The sequence below is a fragment of the Galeopterus variegatus genome, unplaced genomic scaffold (assembly GCF_000696425.1).
Source record: "Galeopterus variegatus unplaced genomic scaffold, G_variegatus-3.0.2 Scaffold13405, whole genome shotgun sequence".
Classification (NCBI taxonomy): Eukaryota; Metazoa; Chordata; class Mammalia; order Dermoptera; family Cynocephalidae; genus Galeopterus; species Galeopterus variegatus.
In genome coordinates this window covers 1,269-19,122 of record NW_007739516.1, presented here as the reverse complement: position 1 = coordinate 19,122, position 17,854 = coordinate 1,269, and the positions used below count along the sequence as shown (strand labels likewise).

At 44.2% G+C, this 17,854-nt stretch overlaps 1 protein-coding gene across 1 annotated transcript; it reads left to right on the top strand.

The window, feature by feature from the left end:
• The first annotated feature begins 285 nt into the window (after window positions 1–285).
• LAIR1 (leukocyte-associated immunoglobulin-like receptor 1) lies at window positions 286–10,046 on the top strand. Its single transcript, XM_008563382.1, has 9 exons — window positions 286–355; window positions 825–860; window positions 4,545–4,895; window positions 7,239–7,277; window positions 7,541–7,699; window positions 7,790–7,832; window positions 7,920–7,957; window positions 8,185–8,237; window positions 8,942–10,046. The coding sequence occupies exons 1-9, from the start codon at window positions 322–324 to the stop codon at window positions 9,086–9,088; spliced, it is 900 nt and encodes a 299-aa protein (XP_008561604.1). The 5' UTR covers window positions 286–321; the 3' UTR covers window positions 9,089–10,046.
• The last annotated feature ends 7,808 nt before the right edge of the window (window positions 10,047–17,854 follow it).

The window sequence follows — 17,854 nt, the reverse complement described above, 5'->3', positions numbered from 1 at the left end:
ACTTACATCCAAATCAGTTTGTGGCACAGTCTTTCTTCTGCCTTGTCCCATAGATTTAGAATGAGGTTAACACATGAGAAGATGAGTTCAGCATCATCTGAGACTATAGGTAAGAAACATCTTTAAGGATCCAAGGCCCTCTGTCTCATTGGCAGGAAGAGCAGAATGAGCAGGAGAGAAAGCTCTTCCTTTTTGTGTGAGGCATTTGGAAATCCCATGACATGGGCTCCTGGCCAACACATCCTGTTCCTGTGTCTGTTGCAGGGTTCTGTTCTTCTACTTGTCGGCTCCAGGCCAGGGTAGACTGCTTGGGCTCGAGCCATGTCTCTACATCTCACCACCCTGCTGGGCCTTGGTGAGTCCTGGAAGGAGGGGGAGGATTCAAGGGACAGAGGGGGTGGGAGACTTGGAGAAGGAGTCAAGTTCTCTCTCAGGCCTGACTCCAGTCCAGGAAATTCGGGGATCCTGGGGGAGGAAGGTGCCCCTCCCTACAGGGTGCACCTCAGCTCTCACCCCTGGCCTAAGTCTGAACATGGAAGACACAGTCCTATAAACAGTGATGTGGGTATGGGGGGGGAGTTCAGTTCTTAGAAGGGCTGGGGAATGGAGAACCTATTTGGAAAAGGAGACTTGGGGATTTGTCTTGCAACTATTTCAGAGCAAGAAAAAGAATTATACTCAGATACTAATGTCAAGGAGGGATGGCTTGGTAATTACGGGAGGCTGAATGCCTCCTGTCTTCATTAACCCCTTTCCCCATTCCATAGCAGCTCTATCAGAAAACCAAGTGGTGGGCATGCTTCTCACTGGGGTTTCTCTTTCAGTGCTCAGTCTGGGCCAGATGATCCACACACAGGAGGGTGAGTCATGTCTTCTCAATCCTCTGTGCACTTCAAGGGAAGCTCTGGATGGGAGTGATGTTGATCCTGGGGGACCTGGAGGAAGATCCTTAAATATACCCTGAATTGCAAACATCCCCAAATAGATAGCCGTCACCTAGTTCTCTACTCCATTCTCCACCTGGCTTCTTTTTTTTTCTAATTTTATTTTTAGTTGACAAATAATAAGTGTATATATTTATGAGGTACAATGTGATGCTTTGATACATGTTGACACTGTGGAATAATTAAATCAGGCTAATTAATATACTCATCACCTCAAAAACTTATCTTTTTTGTGGTGAGAACATTAAAAGTCTACTCTCTTAGCAATTTTGAAATATACATTATTAACAATAGTCAGCCTAGATCAGTCAGTCATAGATCTCAAAAACTAATTCTTCCGGGCCGGCCCGGTGGCGCACTGGATAGTGCGCCACTTGGGAAGCACGGCGGCGCTCCCGCCCGAGGGTTCGGATCCCACATACAGACCGGCTCCCGCTCACTGGCTGAGTGAGGCGCAGGAGCAACGCCGAGGCTTGCGATCCCGTTGCCGGTCCCCGGTCCGGTACGGGGGCAACACTGAGGGTTGCGATCCGTTGCCGGACATGGGAAAAAGACAAAAGACAAAAAAAAAAAAAAAACTAATTCTTCCTATTTAACTGAAGCTTGTATCCTTGCCCGGTGTCTCCCCATACCCTCCCCAGCCCCTGGTAACTACCATCGCACTTTCCACTTCAGTGAGTTCAAATTTTTTAGATCCACATATAAATGAGAACATGTGATATTTGTCCTTCTGTGCCTGGCTTATTTCATTTATCACAATGTCCTCCAGTTTCATTCATGTTGTCACAAATGACAGGATTTTCTTATTTTTAAAGGCTGAATAGTATCCCATTGTGTATATATACCACATTTTAAAATCCATTCATCCATAGACAAACACTAAGGTTGATTGCCTGTCTTGGCCACCCTACATAATGCTGAAATAAACCTAGGCGTACAGACAACAAGACAATCCAAATCAAATGACCGAGGCTGAGCTCATGAGTTTTCCCCATAAAGCCCAGACCTCCCTCAGCATCCCCTTGGGAGAGAATATGACAGTCACAAAGGGCAGAACCTGAGAATTCATCCTCGATTCCATCTTCTCCATCCTCATAAGTACAATATGTCATTCCATCCTGTTGATTTCCCCCCTAAATTTTTCTTAAGTCTTTCCTTCTCTCTTTACACACTTCTCCCACCTCCCCTCCAAGCTATTCCACTTCTCACTTCCAGGGCTGCTGATGCCTCCTGGAGCCTCACTATCCCTGCTGTTGCACAGTTGCCCATGCTCTTCTTGGCACCAGAGAGGTCACTATTTGCATTGTAAAGCACAAATATGGTCATTTTACTGTCTACCATTTAAAAATTTTATTCAGGGCCGAGCCCGTGGTGCACTCGGGGGAGTACGGCTCTGGGAGCACAGCAGCGCTCCCGCCGCGGGTTCGGATCCTATATAGGGATGGCCGGTGCGCTCACAGCACTCACTGGCTGAGCACGGTGCAGCCGGTTTCAAAAAAGGACAAAAATAAATAAATAAATAAATAAATAAATAAATAAATAAATAAATAAATAAAAAAGAAAGAAAAAAATTTTATTCAAAAATTTAATTACTTATTTTAATTTTCAAGCAAAATATTATCCTTTCTTAGAGTCCTCCCACAGTTTATCTTCATCAAGAATCAAACCCGTGCATGTCTCTTTGGTCTGGATTTATCTACTTCCCCAGCTATATCCTGTCTCTACATAGTCTAGCTCACTTATCTCTAAATACATTGACTTTTTTCACTTTCTCAAACATGCCATGTTCCCACTTAACTCTGGACCTCTCAAATGCAGATCTTTTTAAATTAATAATTTTTAAAATTGACAAATAAAATTATATATATTTATCATGTACACCATGATATTTTGAAATACGTATATATTGTGCAATGGCTAAATCAAGCTAGTTAACATATGCATTACCTCAGATAATGATACTTTTTTGTAGTAAGAAAACTTAAAATCTACTCTCTTAGCAATTTTCAAGAGTACAATACATTGTTATTAACTGTAGTTACTGTGTTGTACAGGAGATATCTTGAACTTAGTCCTTCTGTCTAACTGAAATTTTGGATCCTTTGACCAACGTTGACTCACTGATTTTCCCACTTTCAATGCCCAGGCATCCCGCGTCTGCTCAGCTCAGTAACTTACACTTGTCCCTCTGGTTCAGCTCAGAACCTCTTCCCCTTGACTTCCCCGAAGAGGTCAACTCTGCCTCCTGTCTGTCTCCCTAGATTTCTGCATGCATACGAAAGACACTTATGGTTTGTAGCTGCAGATTTGGACAGTTAATTGATCAACATCTGTCCTGCCTCCTAGATTTTCAGCTGAAAAGGACAGGGATCCTGCGTGTGTTTCTAATATTTGTAAAACTTGTGGCACCTGGAAGACACCTCTAAATGGATAGATAAGGAACAAAATATGGTTGAAACAAAATGAATGAACAAATGCAGGGAGATTGGGGAAATATTGGTCAAAGGATACAAAATTTCAGTTATGAAAAATAAGTACAGATCTATTCTGCAACATGGTGACTATAGTAAATAACAACATATCATATGCATGAAAATTGCTAAGAGAAGATCTTAAATGTTTTCACTCCAAAAAAAGTAATTATGGAGGTAATACATATGTTAATTGGATTAATTTAGCCATTCCACTATGTATACTATATTAAAACATCATGTTGAACACCATAAATATATACAATTTTTATTTGTCAATTAAAAAGAAAAGAATAAATGAGAAATGAATGAGTGAACTGAGCCTCTGCCAGCTCCTGCTTTTATCAAGGATTTTGCTAACTTTGATACAACTTTCCTGTGTTAGGGATTCAAACCCACCCATCCTCCCCCACCCCAATCCCAGTTGAGACAGATGGGTTTTTTTCAAGAGCCTTAATAACAAGGAAATGAGAATAGGGTAGAAATATAGAGAAAAATCCAGAGGTGGTTGCTCAACAGAGAACTTGAATTAGAAACGGAATGGTCATCGGCTGGGCATCTGCTGTGAGCAGATCCGTGCTGTGCACTTCACCCTCACCCTCAAAAGACTCCCACAAAAACTGTGCAGAAACCTGCCTCAGCCTCCCACACAATCCCACCCAAGGACTGGCCAGCTGCCCTTCAGCCCCAGCTGAGTCATTCCAACTGACTGCAGACACCTCGCTTCCCTGTCCTCCAAGAATGACCTGATTGTCCCCATCATTTGCCTCTCTCCCCTCTCTCCCCCTGGAGAGTGACATGGGCAGGGAAAGAGCTGGGCTCTGCAGCAGACTTGAAGGACCCCAGGTAGCCCTGACACTTCCCAGGTGATCCTGAGCAAGGCCCAGAATGTGGTCAAGTCTTGGGGTCCTTGTTGTCAAGAGGGAAAAAGAACTCTGCAGTGATGAGAATTCAATGCATGTAGAATGGGTACCAGGAGAGGTGGAAGTGTTCTCAGGTTGGATTGCGATAATGGTTGCACAACTCTGTAAATCTGCTAATGGCTTTGAATGTGCACCTAAAATGAATAGTATGGCATGGTGATGTCCTCCAAGTGAACGCTGAGATCCCTTTTCCACTTTCCTTTTAGGGGCCCTGCCCAAACCCTCCATCCGGGCTGAGCCAAACTCTGTGATCCCCCACGGGAGGCCTGTGACCATTGTGTGCCAGAGCACTGTGGGATTTGAGATATTTCGCCTGGAGAAGGTGGAAAGCTCTGTGTTCAGAGATGAGAAGAATAATTTAACGTCTAATAAAGAGGCCAGATTCTTCATCACCTCAATGAGCGAAGACACTGCTGGGCGTTATTTCTGCCGCTATTTTACAAGGAATCAAAAATGGTCTGATTTCAGTGCATTCCTGGAGCTCATGATGACGAGTGAGGACATAACCTGGGTCCCCCACACCCCAGACTCAGCTCTGTTCTCACGTCTGTCCCAAGGTCCCTGGACCCCGTTCCCAGCTGTTGTTCTCTGTCTGCAGCCTCCCCTGCCCTCCTCTCCCTCTGCACACATGTCCCCTCTGCCCTCACACCTGCATAAGTCCCTGTAACCCTGGTGTCATCTGGACACCATGGATGACCTGAACACTCAGCTATAGGACTGGATGGTACTTGGGGAAACCTTTGGGTTGAGACTGTTTCTGCCCCTGTGTGTGGTCAACCCGAGACATTCTGGAGTCAGTGTTCAGTGAAGAGTCTCTGACCCACCTCCATGTCCTCTCAGGGTCTCAGAGAAGTGGCCCTTTGCTGATCCCATGAGGTCAAGCCACAAAGGAGCAGATGGAAGAGGAGCAGCACTTTGCTCCACAGAGACCCTCTCTCAGAGGGTCCTGAGCCTACTGGGGGGCACAGTGTGATGTGCTGCTGAATCAGGAAGACCTGGGTTCAAATCCAGTCTCTGATTTTTATTAGCCACCTGTTTGGAGGCAAATCAGTCAATCTCTCTCTTGCTCTCGCTCTCTTTCCCTCTCTCTCCTGATTTTTTATGTGGTAAAGTTTAAAGATTAAGGGCAAAGATCCTGCAGCTAGACTGCTGAGTTCAGATTCAAATTCCAGTTCTGCACCTGCAGGTAACTTACCCCAACCATTTATGTCCCAGTTTCCTCATGTGCAAAATGGCAATAAAAGTACCTACCTAGTAGAGTTGTTTAGGGAATACACGAATCCATTTACACACACTGCTGAAATCAGTGCCTGCCAATTGAGAAAACCGGAAGTACTGCTCATGTTAATATTGAGAAAATATTCTCTTCTTACCTCAAATGCTCCAGGTGCCAAGATGGGGCAGGCTTGATGCACGTGGTGAAGGAGGACTGGCCCTGACCTTTAATGCAGAGAAATAGTTAGAATGAGCAACAGAAATGCATATACGTCTATATATGCACATACAAATATAAATATATCATTTACTATGTAAAATTTGTTATTAAATTATGTTTACTCTATATCTTAAATACATAAGTAATATATGCATATAATAAATTATATTAATATACCATTACATATTATATATTATATAATGTTATGCATATTTTAATATTTACTATAGATTATAGTAAATATATGTTACTATAATTAATATATAAGTAGAGATACATACCATGTATTATATACAAATTATATGTAATTTATATATTCTCATGAATATTTTATATATAATTATAAGTATGAGTAATTTTAAATTATACAATTAAAATTTGTGTATATAAATTAAATTAAATATATATAAGTTAAAATTGCATAACATTAAATATATTTATATTTGCTATATATAATTATAGTTAATATGTTATAACTATAAATAACATAATATACTATTTACTTGTATATAGTGCATATATGATCTTAAATTGCAACGAGTGTTATCAAAAGAAAGCACAGGCAGCGATGGTATAGAATAGCTGGCTGGATCTTAGATCTTGGATCTTGTACCATGGACAAGATGGTGAGGGAAGGACGCTCCGAGGGGGCGAAGTTTTCTGATTTTCTTAAAGGATGTTGAAAATGTCACCTGGCACTGGTCCAGGAAGAGGGGGTGCGAGGGCTGGGAGCCTGTGCTTGGACGAATCCTGCAGGGCCTCATTTGGTTACCTGTGAAGCGGGGCAATGCCACACACAAACGAGGGTGAAAGTTAAAGGACGTGGCGGACATGCTGCATAATGGGCCAGGAACGTGGCTGGTGCTTGATACACTCGCCCGCTAACTGCAGGGCTTGTGGCAGCACATGCACATTCGGACTCGGCCCCCCACCCCCACCCCCACACCACAAAAGGGTGGTTTCCACCTCCATCCAGGGGCTGCTATGAGGAACAGATGAAATCAGAGATGGGGATTCCTTCACTTGGGTGGGAATCCAGAAGGAGGTCAGCGACGGGAGGTCCCACTCCACGTTCCTTTGAGTTGTTGATCTCTGTAAGAGCTTAGAGAACAGAGCTGTGAATCACAGATTCCTGCGCCACCCAGCACAGATGTCATTAGCCATGTGTGGCCATTGAGTCCTTGAAATGTGGCAAGTGGGCTGAGGTTTTGCCTTTTCACTTCGTGTAACTTTAGTTAAATTTAAATAAGTCAGTAGCCACATGTGACTACCATGTTGGACAGCACAGAAGTAGAACATTTTCATCATCACAGAAAGTTCCACCGGGCAGTGCTGGTCTGGAAGGAGTGGGTCAGGGTCGTAGGCAGTGAAGGGAGACCTGGGTGGTAGAGACCGGGAGGGCTCTGAGCCTTCTTTGCCCAGCTCCGACCTCTGACCTCATCTCCTCCTGATTTTACCTTCCCAGGAGCCACACAGATGCCTTCGGACGACAGTAACAATGGTGGTGAGTGGTGGGGTAGAGGTATGTGCCTCTTGGGGAAGGGGAACAGATGGGGCTTGGGTGTGCGTCAGATTCCAGCTCTGCCTATGACTAGCTGTGTTCCTGTGAACAGAGGACTTCACCACTCGGGATCCCGACTGTGTAAGATGGGGATAATGATTCCCACGTTGCAGGACTATTATGCATGTGAGAGATTTTACCTTAAAAGTATGTTGATGAAAAGCACCCAGCATGTGCATGGTACATAGTAGGAGCTCAGTAAATGTGTGCTGCTGATAACCTGATTCCATCTTCCCTAGTCACACCTGCTCCTCGAGGCCTGAGGACAGAGCTTCTTTATATTCTTATCGGGATCTTGGTGGCCTTCCTCCTTTGTCTCCTTGTAGTCCTCTTCTTCCTCCATCTCCAGCATCAGAAAAAACAGGGTAGGACACAGAGAAAGGGTGGGGTGGCCTGGGGAAGCTGTTGGGGGTGCTGGGAAAGAGGCCTTCCTCCTTGATTCAGATTGTCCTCAGGGCCCTGCAGCAGCAAGGCTGAGGAACAGAGGCCACAAGAGAGGTGAGGCCCCAGGAAATAACTCCCAGGCCCCTGCCCAGTCGTCTGCCTCCAGGGCGCCCCTAGTGCTTATTTGTTGTTTTTTCTTAGGCTCAGCCCAGCCGCTGATGTCCGAGAGAGGACACCAGGTAAGGGATGAGGACACCAGGTAAGGGATGAGGAGGAGGAACAGGACCAGAGAGGGGAAGGGGAGCTCAGTCCCAGTTAGGGAGCAGTAGGGGAAAGATAATATTTGACAACATTCTAGGAGGTTCTAGATGGAGTTCAGAATGAGATCTGAAGCTGTAAAGATTTAGGCAAATTTCTCTTCTGATATCCACCATAGAGAACTGACCACATGTCTTCTCCCGTGCAGGCACAGCCACAGTTGACAGACTCCCTGAGAAGGACAGAGAGATGGACACCTCAGTACGTCTTTTTATTGGTTGTCTATTGCTGCATACCAAAGTACTCCAAGTTTAGCAGCTTAACAAAATGATCTCAGTTTCCTTGGTCAGGGATTCAGGAGTGGCTTAGCTGAGTGGCTCTGGATCAAAGTTTCTCCTGAGGTTTCAGTCAAGATGTCGACCAGGGCTTCATTCATCTGAAGGCCTGACTGGGGCTGGAAGATTCGCTCCCAGGATGGCTTCCTTTCATGGCCATTGGCCAGAGGTCTCGGGTCTTCACCACCTGGGCCTTCCCACGTTTCAGTCAAGATGTCGACCAGGGCTTCATTCATCTGAAGGCCTGACTGGGGCTGGAAGATCCGCTCCCAGGATGGCTTCCTTTCAACGGCCATTGGCCAGAGGTCTCGGGTCTTCACCACCTGGGCCTTCCCACAGCAGCTAGCTTTTTCCAGACGGAGGGATTGCGAGAGGGAAGGGCAGAAGCCACAATGTCTTTTGTGGCCTCACCTTGGAAGTGACATGCCATCCCTTCTGCCAAGTTTTATTGGTCACACAGACCAACCCTGAGGCCATGTGGGAGGTGACTACATGATGATGTGATTTCAGGAGGTGGGGATCATTGGGGGGACCACTTGGAGGTAGCTACCATAGTCCTCCATCCCTAGATAGCACCCCCCACCCTCACCTTCATCAGGTGCTAACTCACCCTGAGTGTCTCTCCCTCAGACCCCTGCTGCAGGGGACCTCCAGGAGGTGACATATGTTCAGCTGGACCTCCAGGCCCTCACACAGAGGACAGCCCATGCTGTGTCCCCACAGTTCATGGAGTCCACGGCTGTGTCCAGCACCTATGCAGCCCTCTCCAGACACTGACCTCAGGCCCACCTGGTTCCTGCATCTGAAGACAAAGGAAGTCACTCTAGGAAAAGTCTGAAGCAGCCATTTGGAGCACTTCCCTTTGGAATCATCCTGTTCTGAAAAAAACAGTCAATCAGCAATCCTGGAGACAAGAGCTGGACGCTGGAGTTGTCTAATCAACATCTCAAAAATTTATTAACCAGGTTGTCTCTTTAACAGTTTACCAGCTTCTTGTAGAGGCTTTGTTGCAACTGCTACCAGAGACCCAGTTACAGTCACCTCACTGTTTTTAGAGACCCAGCTACAGACAGCTGTTTCCAGAGAATGAGCTACAGTCAGCTGGCTGTTTCCAGAGACAGAGCTACAGGTATCTGGCTATTTGCAGAGACCAAGCTACAGTTCTCTGACTATTTCCAGAGACCGAGCTGTAGTCAACTGGCTGTTTCTAGAGACCTAGAAACAGTCACCTGGCTGTTTCCAAAGACCCAGCTACAGTCTACCTGGCTGTTTCAAGAGGCCCAGCTATAGTTACGTGGCTGTTTCCAGAGACCCAGCTTCAACAGCCCAGGTGATTTTATGTAGAGTGTTATAGTTTCTCAGCTGGTATTAGATATCTTCTGTAAATCCCCAGCTGACTCAGACTCCATTTTAATTATCTGCTCAGTTAAATCTAAAGACCTTCAGAATTTAATTATTGACCTTGAGACTGGGCTATTCTTGTTCAGCTGAGAGCTGAGTTCAGTGCTTTGGATCAAGCTTTATTTTGCTCATCAATAAATATTTTTAAAAGCCTAATATCTGACAGGTCTGTGCCAGGTTGGGATGCACAGGTCACTTGGACTCAGTCTCTGCTTCATAGTTGTTGAAAACTGAGTAGAGAAGACAGGAGCAACACAGGAGGTGTCAGTGTTTTCTTTTGTCTTTTAAAAAATTGATCAAAATTAGGTATATCGGGCCAGCCCGTGGCTCACTCGGGAGAGTGTGGTGCTGATAACACCAAGGCCACGGGTTCGGATCCCATATAGGGATGGCCGGTTAGCTCACTGGCTGAGTGTGGTTCTGACAACACCAAGTCAAGGGTTAAGATCCCCTTACCGGTCATCTTTTAGAAAAAAAAAATTAGGTATATTCAAGGTGTACAAAGTAATGATTTGACATTTATGTATATATACTAGTATATACATTGTGTAATGTAGTCACATTGTACCCCATAAATATATACATTATTATTTGTCAATAAAAAAAGAATACCAATAAAAGCAAATTAAAAACAAAAACAGAAAAGAAACCTGCATTCCTGTTATAGGACTGGTGTTTTCCAAAATTGTTATTATGTATGAAAAAATATTTTTAAAAAATCAATACAAACTCAGCCAGATCTTACTGTGGGACAATTGCTATTTTAGTTCTATGGAAACATTAACATATTCTATCCTTGTACAAGTCCTCCACAGCATGCCCTTTTATTGTCTCCATTTTTCTTAAAGAAACTAGGGACTGAGCCATGGAATAACTTGCCTAAGGTCAGCCGGCTGTGAGGGGTGGGTGCTGCAGACCCTCATGGGTGCCCCTGACTCCATATTCTGAACCCAGGGACAGGCTGCAGCTCACTGGCTCAAAGTGGGTGGGTGTCCAGCCATCCTACCCAATTTTAATTTGTACTGCGTTTAAATTTTCTATTTCAAGTTTAATTTCCTCTAGGGATTTGCTTCTGATGCTATACTCTTTATCTTTGTTTTCTTCTGTTACATTATAACAAAATTTCTCTGTTTTTCACATGGGACACATTCTTTCTGTCTCTGTTTCTGTGTGTCTCTATCTCTGTTTATATTTCTACTTGTCTATCTCTTTGTCTTTGTCTCACTCTCTCTCTCTGGCAATTTTTCCAACTCAAAAACCCAGTGTGTTTTTCCACAAAATCATGGAAATCATTTTCTGACTCTGGACTCCAGCAAATCATTGTCTGACTCTGGGCTCTTTAGCAAAGGGTGAACAGCCCAGCATTAGTAGAGGGAGGACTTGTGGATTTTTCTACCCGCTCCGGAGCACAGGATGGCTGACCAGGTCTCAGTGTCTGCTCCAGCATAAGAAAGAAAGTTCAGTAAGTCGAGGCAGCAAGGCCACAGTGAAAAACAGGACAATGCAGTTTAGGGGAAATTAAATGAAAATACCAAACTTTTATTTCTTGGAGGGTTGGTAGGAAGAGGATAGGCTCCAAGAGAGGACAAAAAAAAAAAAAAAAAAAAGCAGACAGAGAGACTAATCTTTTCTTCTTGGCCCTCTAACCTGCCCAACTCCATACCCAAGACTCAGGACAGTGGGGTTAAGGACATTCCTTTGTGGAGAGGACGTCTTTCTTGTTCCATGCCCTGCAGAGCATGAGCCACGCACAGCCCACCTGGCAGTACAGAGTGGCCATGCAGAGAGGGAAGATCTAAACGGTACTTATGACCCCACCCCCAACTACTCTGAGGTGTGTCCGGGGAGGTGAACACCAGGGAACTCTCTTAGAAGGGAGGAGAGATCGCACCTGTACCAGATGGGGCAGGAGCAGATACACAGAGATGCTCACTGAATCCCTGAGACTAAGTGGACATTGACTCGACAAGAAGGGTCCCCAGGCCCTGACGGGGCAGGGAGAGGAAGAACCCCGGACCATAGGTCATATCAGCAGAGACCTCCAGCAACCTCGTGAGCAAACCCCACATGGCTCAGTCAGCTCACACCCAAGGATCAGCAGGAGGATGCAGAGATGTCCATTTCCAAACAGTCCCCTTGGCCACCTGCTCCCTCCATCCTGGATACCACCCTGGAAAGAGCTCAGGGCAGAGGAAAACCTGAAAGAGGGAATTAGACCTACAGAGAGTATTTAAGATGATAGGAAAGGGGTGAGTTTTAAACTCTAGGAAACGTGTGTGTGTGTGTGTGTGTGTGTGTGTGTGTGTGTGTGTGTGTGGTATTCAAAAGTCCTCATAGAAAGATTGTATTTTTAATTCTATCTTTCCATAACCTTTTGTCATACACTAATGTTTCTGTGTCCCTGTAATACAGTAGAAGGAGCTTATGAGGAAGATCAGATCAATGACAGACAAAATGAAGACACTTTATTTCTATTGCTGATCTGAGTTGCATCATGATCTGCTGCACACACATACACAAACGTACACGTGGAAAACATGCACAAGCATATACACTCATGCACACATTCATGTACATTTGAATACATGAACACATACACAAGCACACATATGCACACACACACCCCAACACATAACTATGATGGTTCCTTTGAAATTACTGAAAAGAAATTCCAAGTGGCTAGAGCTCAGGGGAAGAGGAGGAGAGACCTATGGAGTGTATGAAGGCAGGAGAAGCCACAATGAGAGAAAGAAAAAAATGCTCCTGCCTTTTTCAGGCTGGAGCCGCTGAGCGCACTGAGCAGGAGCTGGCAAAAGCTGCAGCTGTGCCCTTCAGATGATTTTGCTTGGAAGCAGCAGGGGAGAAGAGGGCCTTGTTGGCCCCCAGACCAGCACGACCACTAATAGGGTTCCCATGGACTCACACAGGAGTAAGGAGCCAGAACAACAGAAAAAAAGGAGCCACTCAGAGGCGGGTGAGTCATTGCAAGGGACCAGTGCATGGCCCATCCCCTGGGAAGTGTTTGGAGCATGGGCAGTAGGGGAGACAGGCCCACCAGGGGAACTCTGGGGCACAACGTGGACAGCTGATCTGCCCCCAAATCAACACAGGACCACTCAGTGGAGACTGGTCAGAATATGGGATTGCACGGGGTGCAGTTTGATGAAAAGACTCAGGCCCAGACCAGAGTCTCTACACAACCCAGGTGCACCAGATCTAACTAGACCTGGAAGTACCTATAAAGTCAACCACTAAAACCTGAGCTGCACAAAAAGCCTTCCAAAGGGAATCAGCAGCAAAGCAGCAATTTAGCTCAACCACAGAGCTCAAGTACTGGTCCCCACAGAAAGTTCCCTCATTTTAGAAGTAAGCAAAGAACATCAAATTAGTTCCAGGGCAGAGTTTAAGTGGTGGTAACAGTAAATAATCCAACACAGAACTGAAAGAAAAAAAAAATACCCACAACCAAGGCAAAGTTTGATATTAACTAGTAAAGGTCACATTTCACCAAAGAACACCTATAACACCTAGAAGGACCAGACATCCCCTGGGCTACCAAGCCAAAAAGGGAGGAGGGCCAGGGGACTCAGCCACCTCCCCCAACAGCTGCAACCAGTCCTAAGGGTGGGGGCTTCGGCCTCAGCCACACACCCCCAACACTTGCAACCACCCCAGCGAGGATCACTGAGCAGCAGCAGGAAGCACCCCAGGCTCCCGAGCTGGGGTGGCAGAGGGCCGAGGACCTCAGCCATGCCCCCCTGACATCTGCAACCAGCCCAGTGATGACCACCAAGCTGCCACAGGAAGCACCCCAGGCTCCTGAGCCAGAGCACTGGGTGGCTGATGGCCTCAGTCATGGCCCCGACATCTCTCAACGGCTCTGCAACAAATCTTAGAATGTAAAAAGTAAATTAATAAATACATTTTTTAAAAAGAAAAAATAAATAAAATTAACTATAGGGAAGCATGTACATAGGTTATATGTAAATATTACATTTTATATACGGCCTTGGACTTCCCAGATTTTGGTATTTGCTGGAGTCCCAGAACCAATTCTCTGTGGATACCAAAAGAAGACTGTATTGACTGTTCTCCACAGGCCACTCCTATCTATTCTTTGTCCATTTCCACCTTCTCTACACCATGGAGGCTGACTCTGTGGATTGCAACACCAACAACTTCTTGTCTCTAGCATCTGGTTGTGTTCAGCCCATGTGAAGCACCATCAGGAGATCTGAACATGAGAGGAGAGCAGGCCAGGAAATTTATTCCCGTACATATGCCCTGCAAGGTTGTGGTTTGTCAGTGACTGTGTTTCTATACTGATGACATCAATTCCAGTTAGGCACCTCCTATTCCCCCACTAAAGCTCTCTCCTCCCCTTGACCCTTCAGTCACAGGGGTGGTGCTGTGGATTGAATTTCCCAAAAAACTCATTGAAGCTGGATCCCAATTATAACAGTGTTAAGAGGGTGGGAAACCAGACTATGGCACTTTTGAAAGATGGGACTTTTAAGAGATGATTGGATCATGAGGACTATGTTGTCGTATCTATCACCTAGCTCTATCCTTCCTCTGCACAGAACCTTCCATGGCTTCCCCCTGTTCCCAGGGTAAAGACTGCATTTCCCAGCCTGAAAATTCAACAGCCTGCATTATCTAGCCCCTGATAATGGATTCTCTGTTCAGACTCATCTCCAGCAACAAAAACCTCACAAGACACTTTCCCTGCAGCTAAGCCGAATATCTGGTACTTTCTGAATAAACCAACATTCTCTTAATCACCTGTGTCTTAGCACAGGCTCTTCCTTGTACCTCAAGCTCTTGTCTCTGCTTAATTATTGAGTGAACTCCGGCTCATTCTTCACAGCTCTGCTCAGTGGCTTCCTCCTCCTGGAAACACTCCCTGACTCCCTGGCTGGGTCAAAGCCCTTACCTGGAGCTCTACAGTGACCCGTGCTACTTCCGTCGTGACACCGATCTAATTATATTGTGATTGTCTGAACATAAATTTCTCCTAAATGCTTGACCATGCAAAACTTATCTTCCTTTTTAAAGTGTTGCTGTAAAAATAGCACATGCTCATGTTAACCCAAACTTAAAGGATACGAGGCATATAACATGAAAAGTGAACATTTCATCCTTTCATTCTCTTTAAGCCTTTGTCCGCACAACTTCCCAGTTTTGTAGCATGTGAAAATTAGCACCCATATGAATCTTTATACCTCTCTGCAATCCTTTGTTTTCAGTGTTGTCCTCCATAGCATTACTTTTTATCTTTATGAAGGTATAATTCATATATAAAAACTGCACACATTTAATGTATTCACCTTGATGAGTTTGAATATGTGCACACTCTCCTGATATCATCACAACAACCAAGGTACTAAACATTTTCATCACCTCCATACATTATTTTAAAAGCAAAGGTGTTTAAATATTTTTTTCAATTGTAAGGATAACCCAAGTCTGTTGTACCTAGAAGAGCTTCTGTATTTTGTTAGCATCATCTATTCGTTCTGTCTTGAGCCAGCAGCACATACATACTGCGAAGCTCATTCTTTCTACATTGCTCTTCATTTTTAATATTTTATGGAGGCTCCATATAGATTTTATAATAAGTTTATCTAGCACTGTAAAAAAATTCACTTGGGGTTTGCATTATATTTATAGAAAAACTTGGAGAGAATTTAAATTTTTACAATGTTGACTTTTACATTTATAAACATGATGTGCCTTTACATTTAGCTAAGTCTCATGTTCTTCAATAAAAGTATGTCACATTCTCCACAGAGGTCTTTAGTATATTTATTCCTTGGTATAATGGAGGGGGTTTTTTGGAGGGTGGGGTTTGTTGGGGTTATTTATTTATTTATTTATTTATTGGTGTTCTTGCAATTATTCATGGGTTTTTTTTCACTAGATTTTCTAACTGGCTGCTGCTGCTACTATATGGAAACATTATTGATTTATTTGATTTTTTTATTTTCTTTGAAATACTGATTGACTTAACTTTTTGGAGAAAAAACATTGCCTAAAAATAATATTTTTAAATTTATTTTTTTTATACAAATGCATGGGGTACTATGTTGATTTTCAATAACTGTGTACAATGTGTGGTGGTTACATCAGTATAGTGAGCTTATTCATCATTACAATGCACAATCATTCTTTGTGTCCATTGTCCAATTCCTCATTAGCCCCCTCCCTCTCTTGCCCCTCCCCTTTTCCACCTCTAGTTTTCTAAAAGTTCAATGTATTACTGCGATTGCTGTCTCTTTCTTTCTAAAATGTTTTTCTCTCTAACCCTCACACCTCTCATTTTTAGTATTTTATTATTATGGAAATTGATGTAAGCTTCTCCATTAAGTGTAATATTTGCTGTAGGTTTGTTACCACAGACCTGTATTGTGTTTATATATTTCCTTCTCCTCCTAATTTGTTGATATTTTTTAAAACCATAGGTAAAAGTGCTACTTATATTAATATTGAGCAACTATTTTCTTCTCATCTTGAATGTGCCATCCCCAGAGCCTCAGTAACTCACTCTGAGTCTCTCTCCCTCTGACTCCTGCTGCAGGGGCCCCCAGGAGGTGACATATGCTCAGAGGAACCATCAGTCTCTCACTCACTGGACAGCCCATGCTGTGTCCCCACAGTCCACATAGAGCATGGCTCAGTCCAATAAAAACCTCCTACAATGGGATATTACTCAGTATTAAAAAGCAATAAAATTGTGACTGACACATATAAAAATGTGGATGAACCTTGAAGACACTATACTAAGCAAAATAAGCCAGTCACAAAAGGACAAATATTGTATGACGCTACTTCTATGAGGTACCTCGGCGAGTCAAACTCATAGAGACAGAAAGTAGAATATCAGTTACTAGGGGCTGGGCTGAGGGGAAATGGGGAGTTGGAATTTAGTGGTAGAGAGTTTAGCTGGGGAAGATGAAAACGTTCTGGAAATGGATGGTGGTGATGGTTGTGAAACAACATGAATATACTTCCCGCTGCTAACCTGTATACTTAAGAGTGGATAAAATAGTAAATTTTATGCTGTGGTGTGTGTGTGTGTGTGTGTGTGTGTGTGTGTGTGTGTGTGTGTGTGTGTGTGTGTGGTGGCTGGACAGTACGGGGACCGAACGCTGGACTTTGCTGTTATCAGCACCAGTCTCTAACCAACTGAGTTAACCAGCCAGTCCCTGTTGTGTGTTTTTTATCACAACTAAAAAGAGAGATAGTGCTGAAAACACTAAAAAGATGAGACAAAGGATAAATGAAAATCCACCAGAGCTTTAAGAAACATCCACACTTTCTCTCTCACCCACCAGTCAAGACAAATCAGCTTCTAATATGCATTCTACCTTCTTAGCAATGTTCACATTTGCTGCCTCCTCTCTATTTCCATGGACCCTCCCACAACTTGGTTTCTTCTCTCTTTGCCGTATGATTTGCACTATCCTCCTCCCTAGCTCAAATTTTCAGTCTGCAGTTTCTGCTTAGACACTTTGTCTTCCACATTGATAGTGGAGTCGGTTCTCTGTATCCACAGATTCTGCATTCCTGGACTCAATCAGGGATCAAAAATATTTGGAAAAACACAATAAAAAAATGGTACAACAAACCAATAACTAGACTAAGCACACAAAAAGAGAAAAGACCCAAATAAATAAAATCAGAAAGGTGGGCGAGATGGCCGACTAGAGGTGACTGGGGCACATTCCTCCCACAGAAAAGAACCAGAACAACTAACAGACAGCTAAATAATGATGGGAGAGTATAGGAGTGTGGTAGGGGATTGGTGAGATACCCATGGAGCAGGAATGCTCACGATGACGGCATGGAGAGTAGAGAGGAGCACACAGCCTCAGCAGCCATATCACTGACACTGGGACCAATGCAGGAGGAATTTTTCTTTGCAGCAAAAAGGTAGGCAGAGGAGCCACACCGAGTCCCATCCTCACCACAGAGGCTGGCATTTCCTCTGGCAAGACCAGTGTTGAGGCAAGTGTGATGAGCAGACTAGAGTACACACACTACATTTCTCTTGAACAGAACCGTAAACTATGCACCTTGCATACCCACCCTGGTGACCCAAGCTGATACAGGACAGTGTCATTTTGAAACCAGAGCCAC

What these genes read in the sequence shown, in the direction of transcription:
- LAIR1 (XM_008563382.1), top strand. Translation starts at nt 322, where the DNA reads ATGTCTCTACATCTCACCACCCTGCTGGGCCTTG. An exon ending in CCAGCATCAGAAAAAACAGG is followed by an intron (nt 7,700 to 7,789) that starts GTAGGACACAGA and finishes GATTGTCCTCAG; the next exon opens with GGCCCTGCAGCAGCAAGGCT. An exon ending in ACAGAGAGATGGACACCTCA is followed by an intron (nt 8,238 to 8,941) that starts GTACGTCTTTTT and finishes TCTCTCCCTCAG; the next exon opens with ACCCCTGCTGCAGGGGACCT.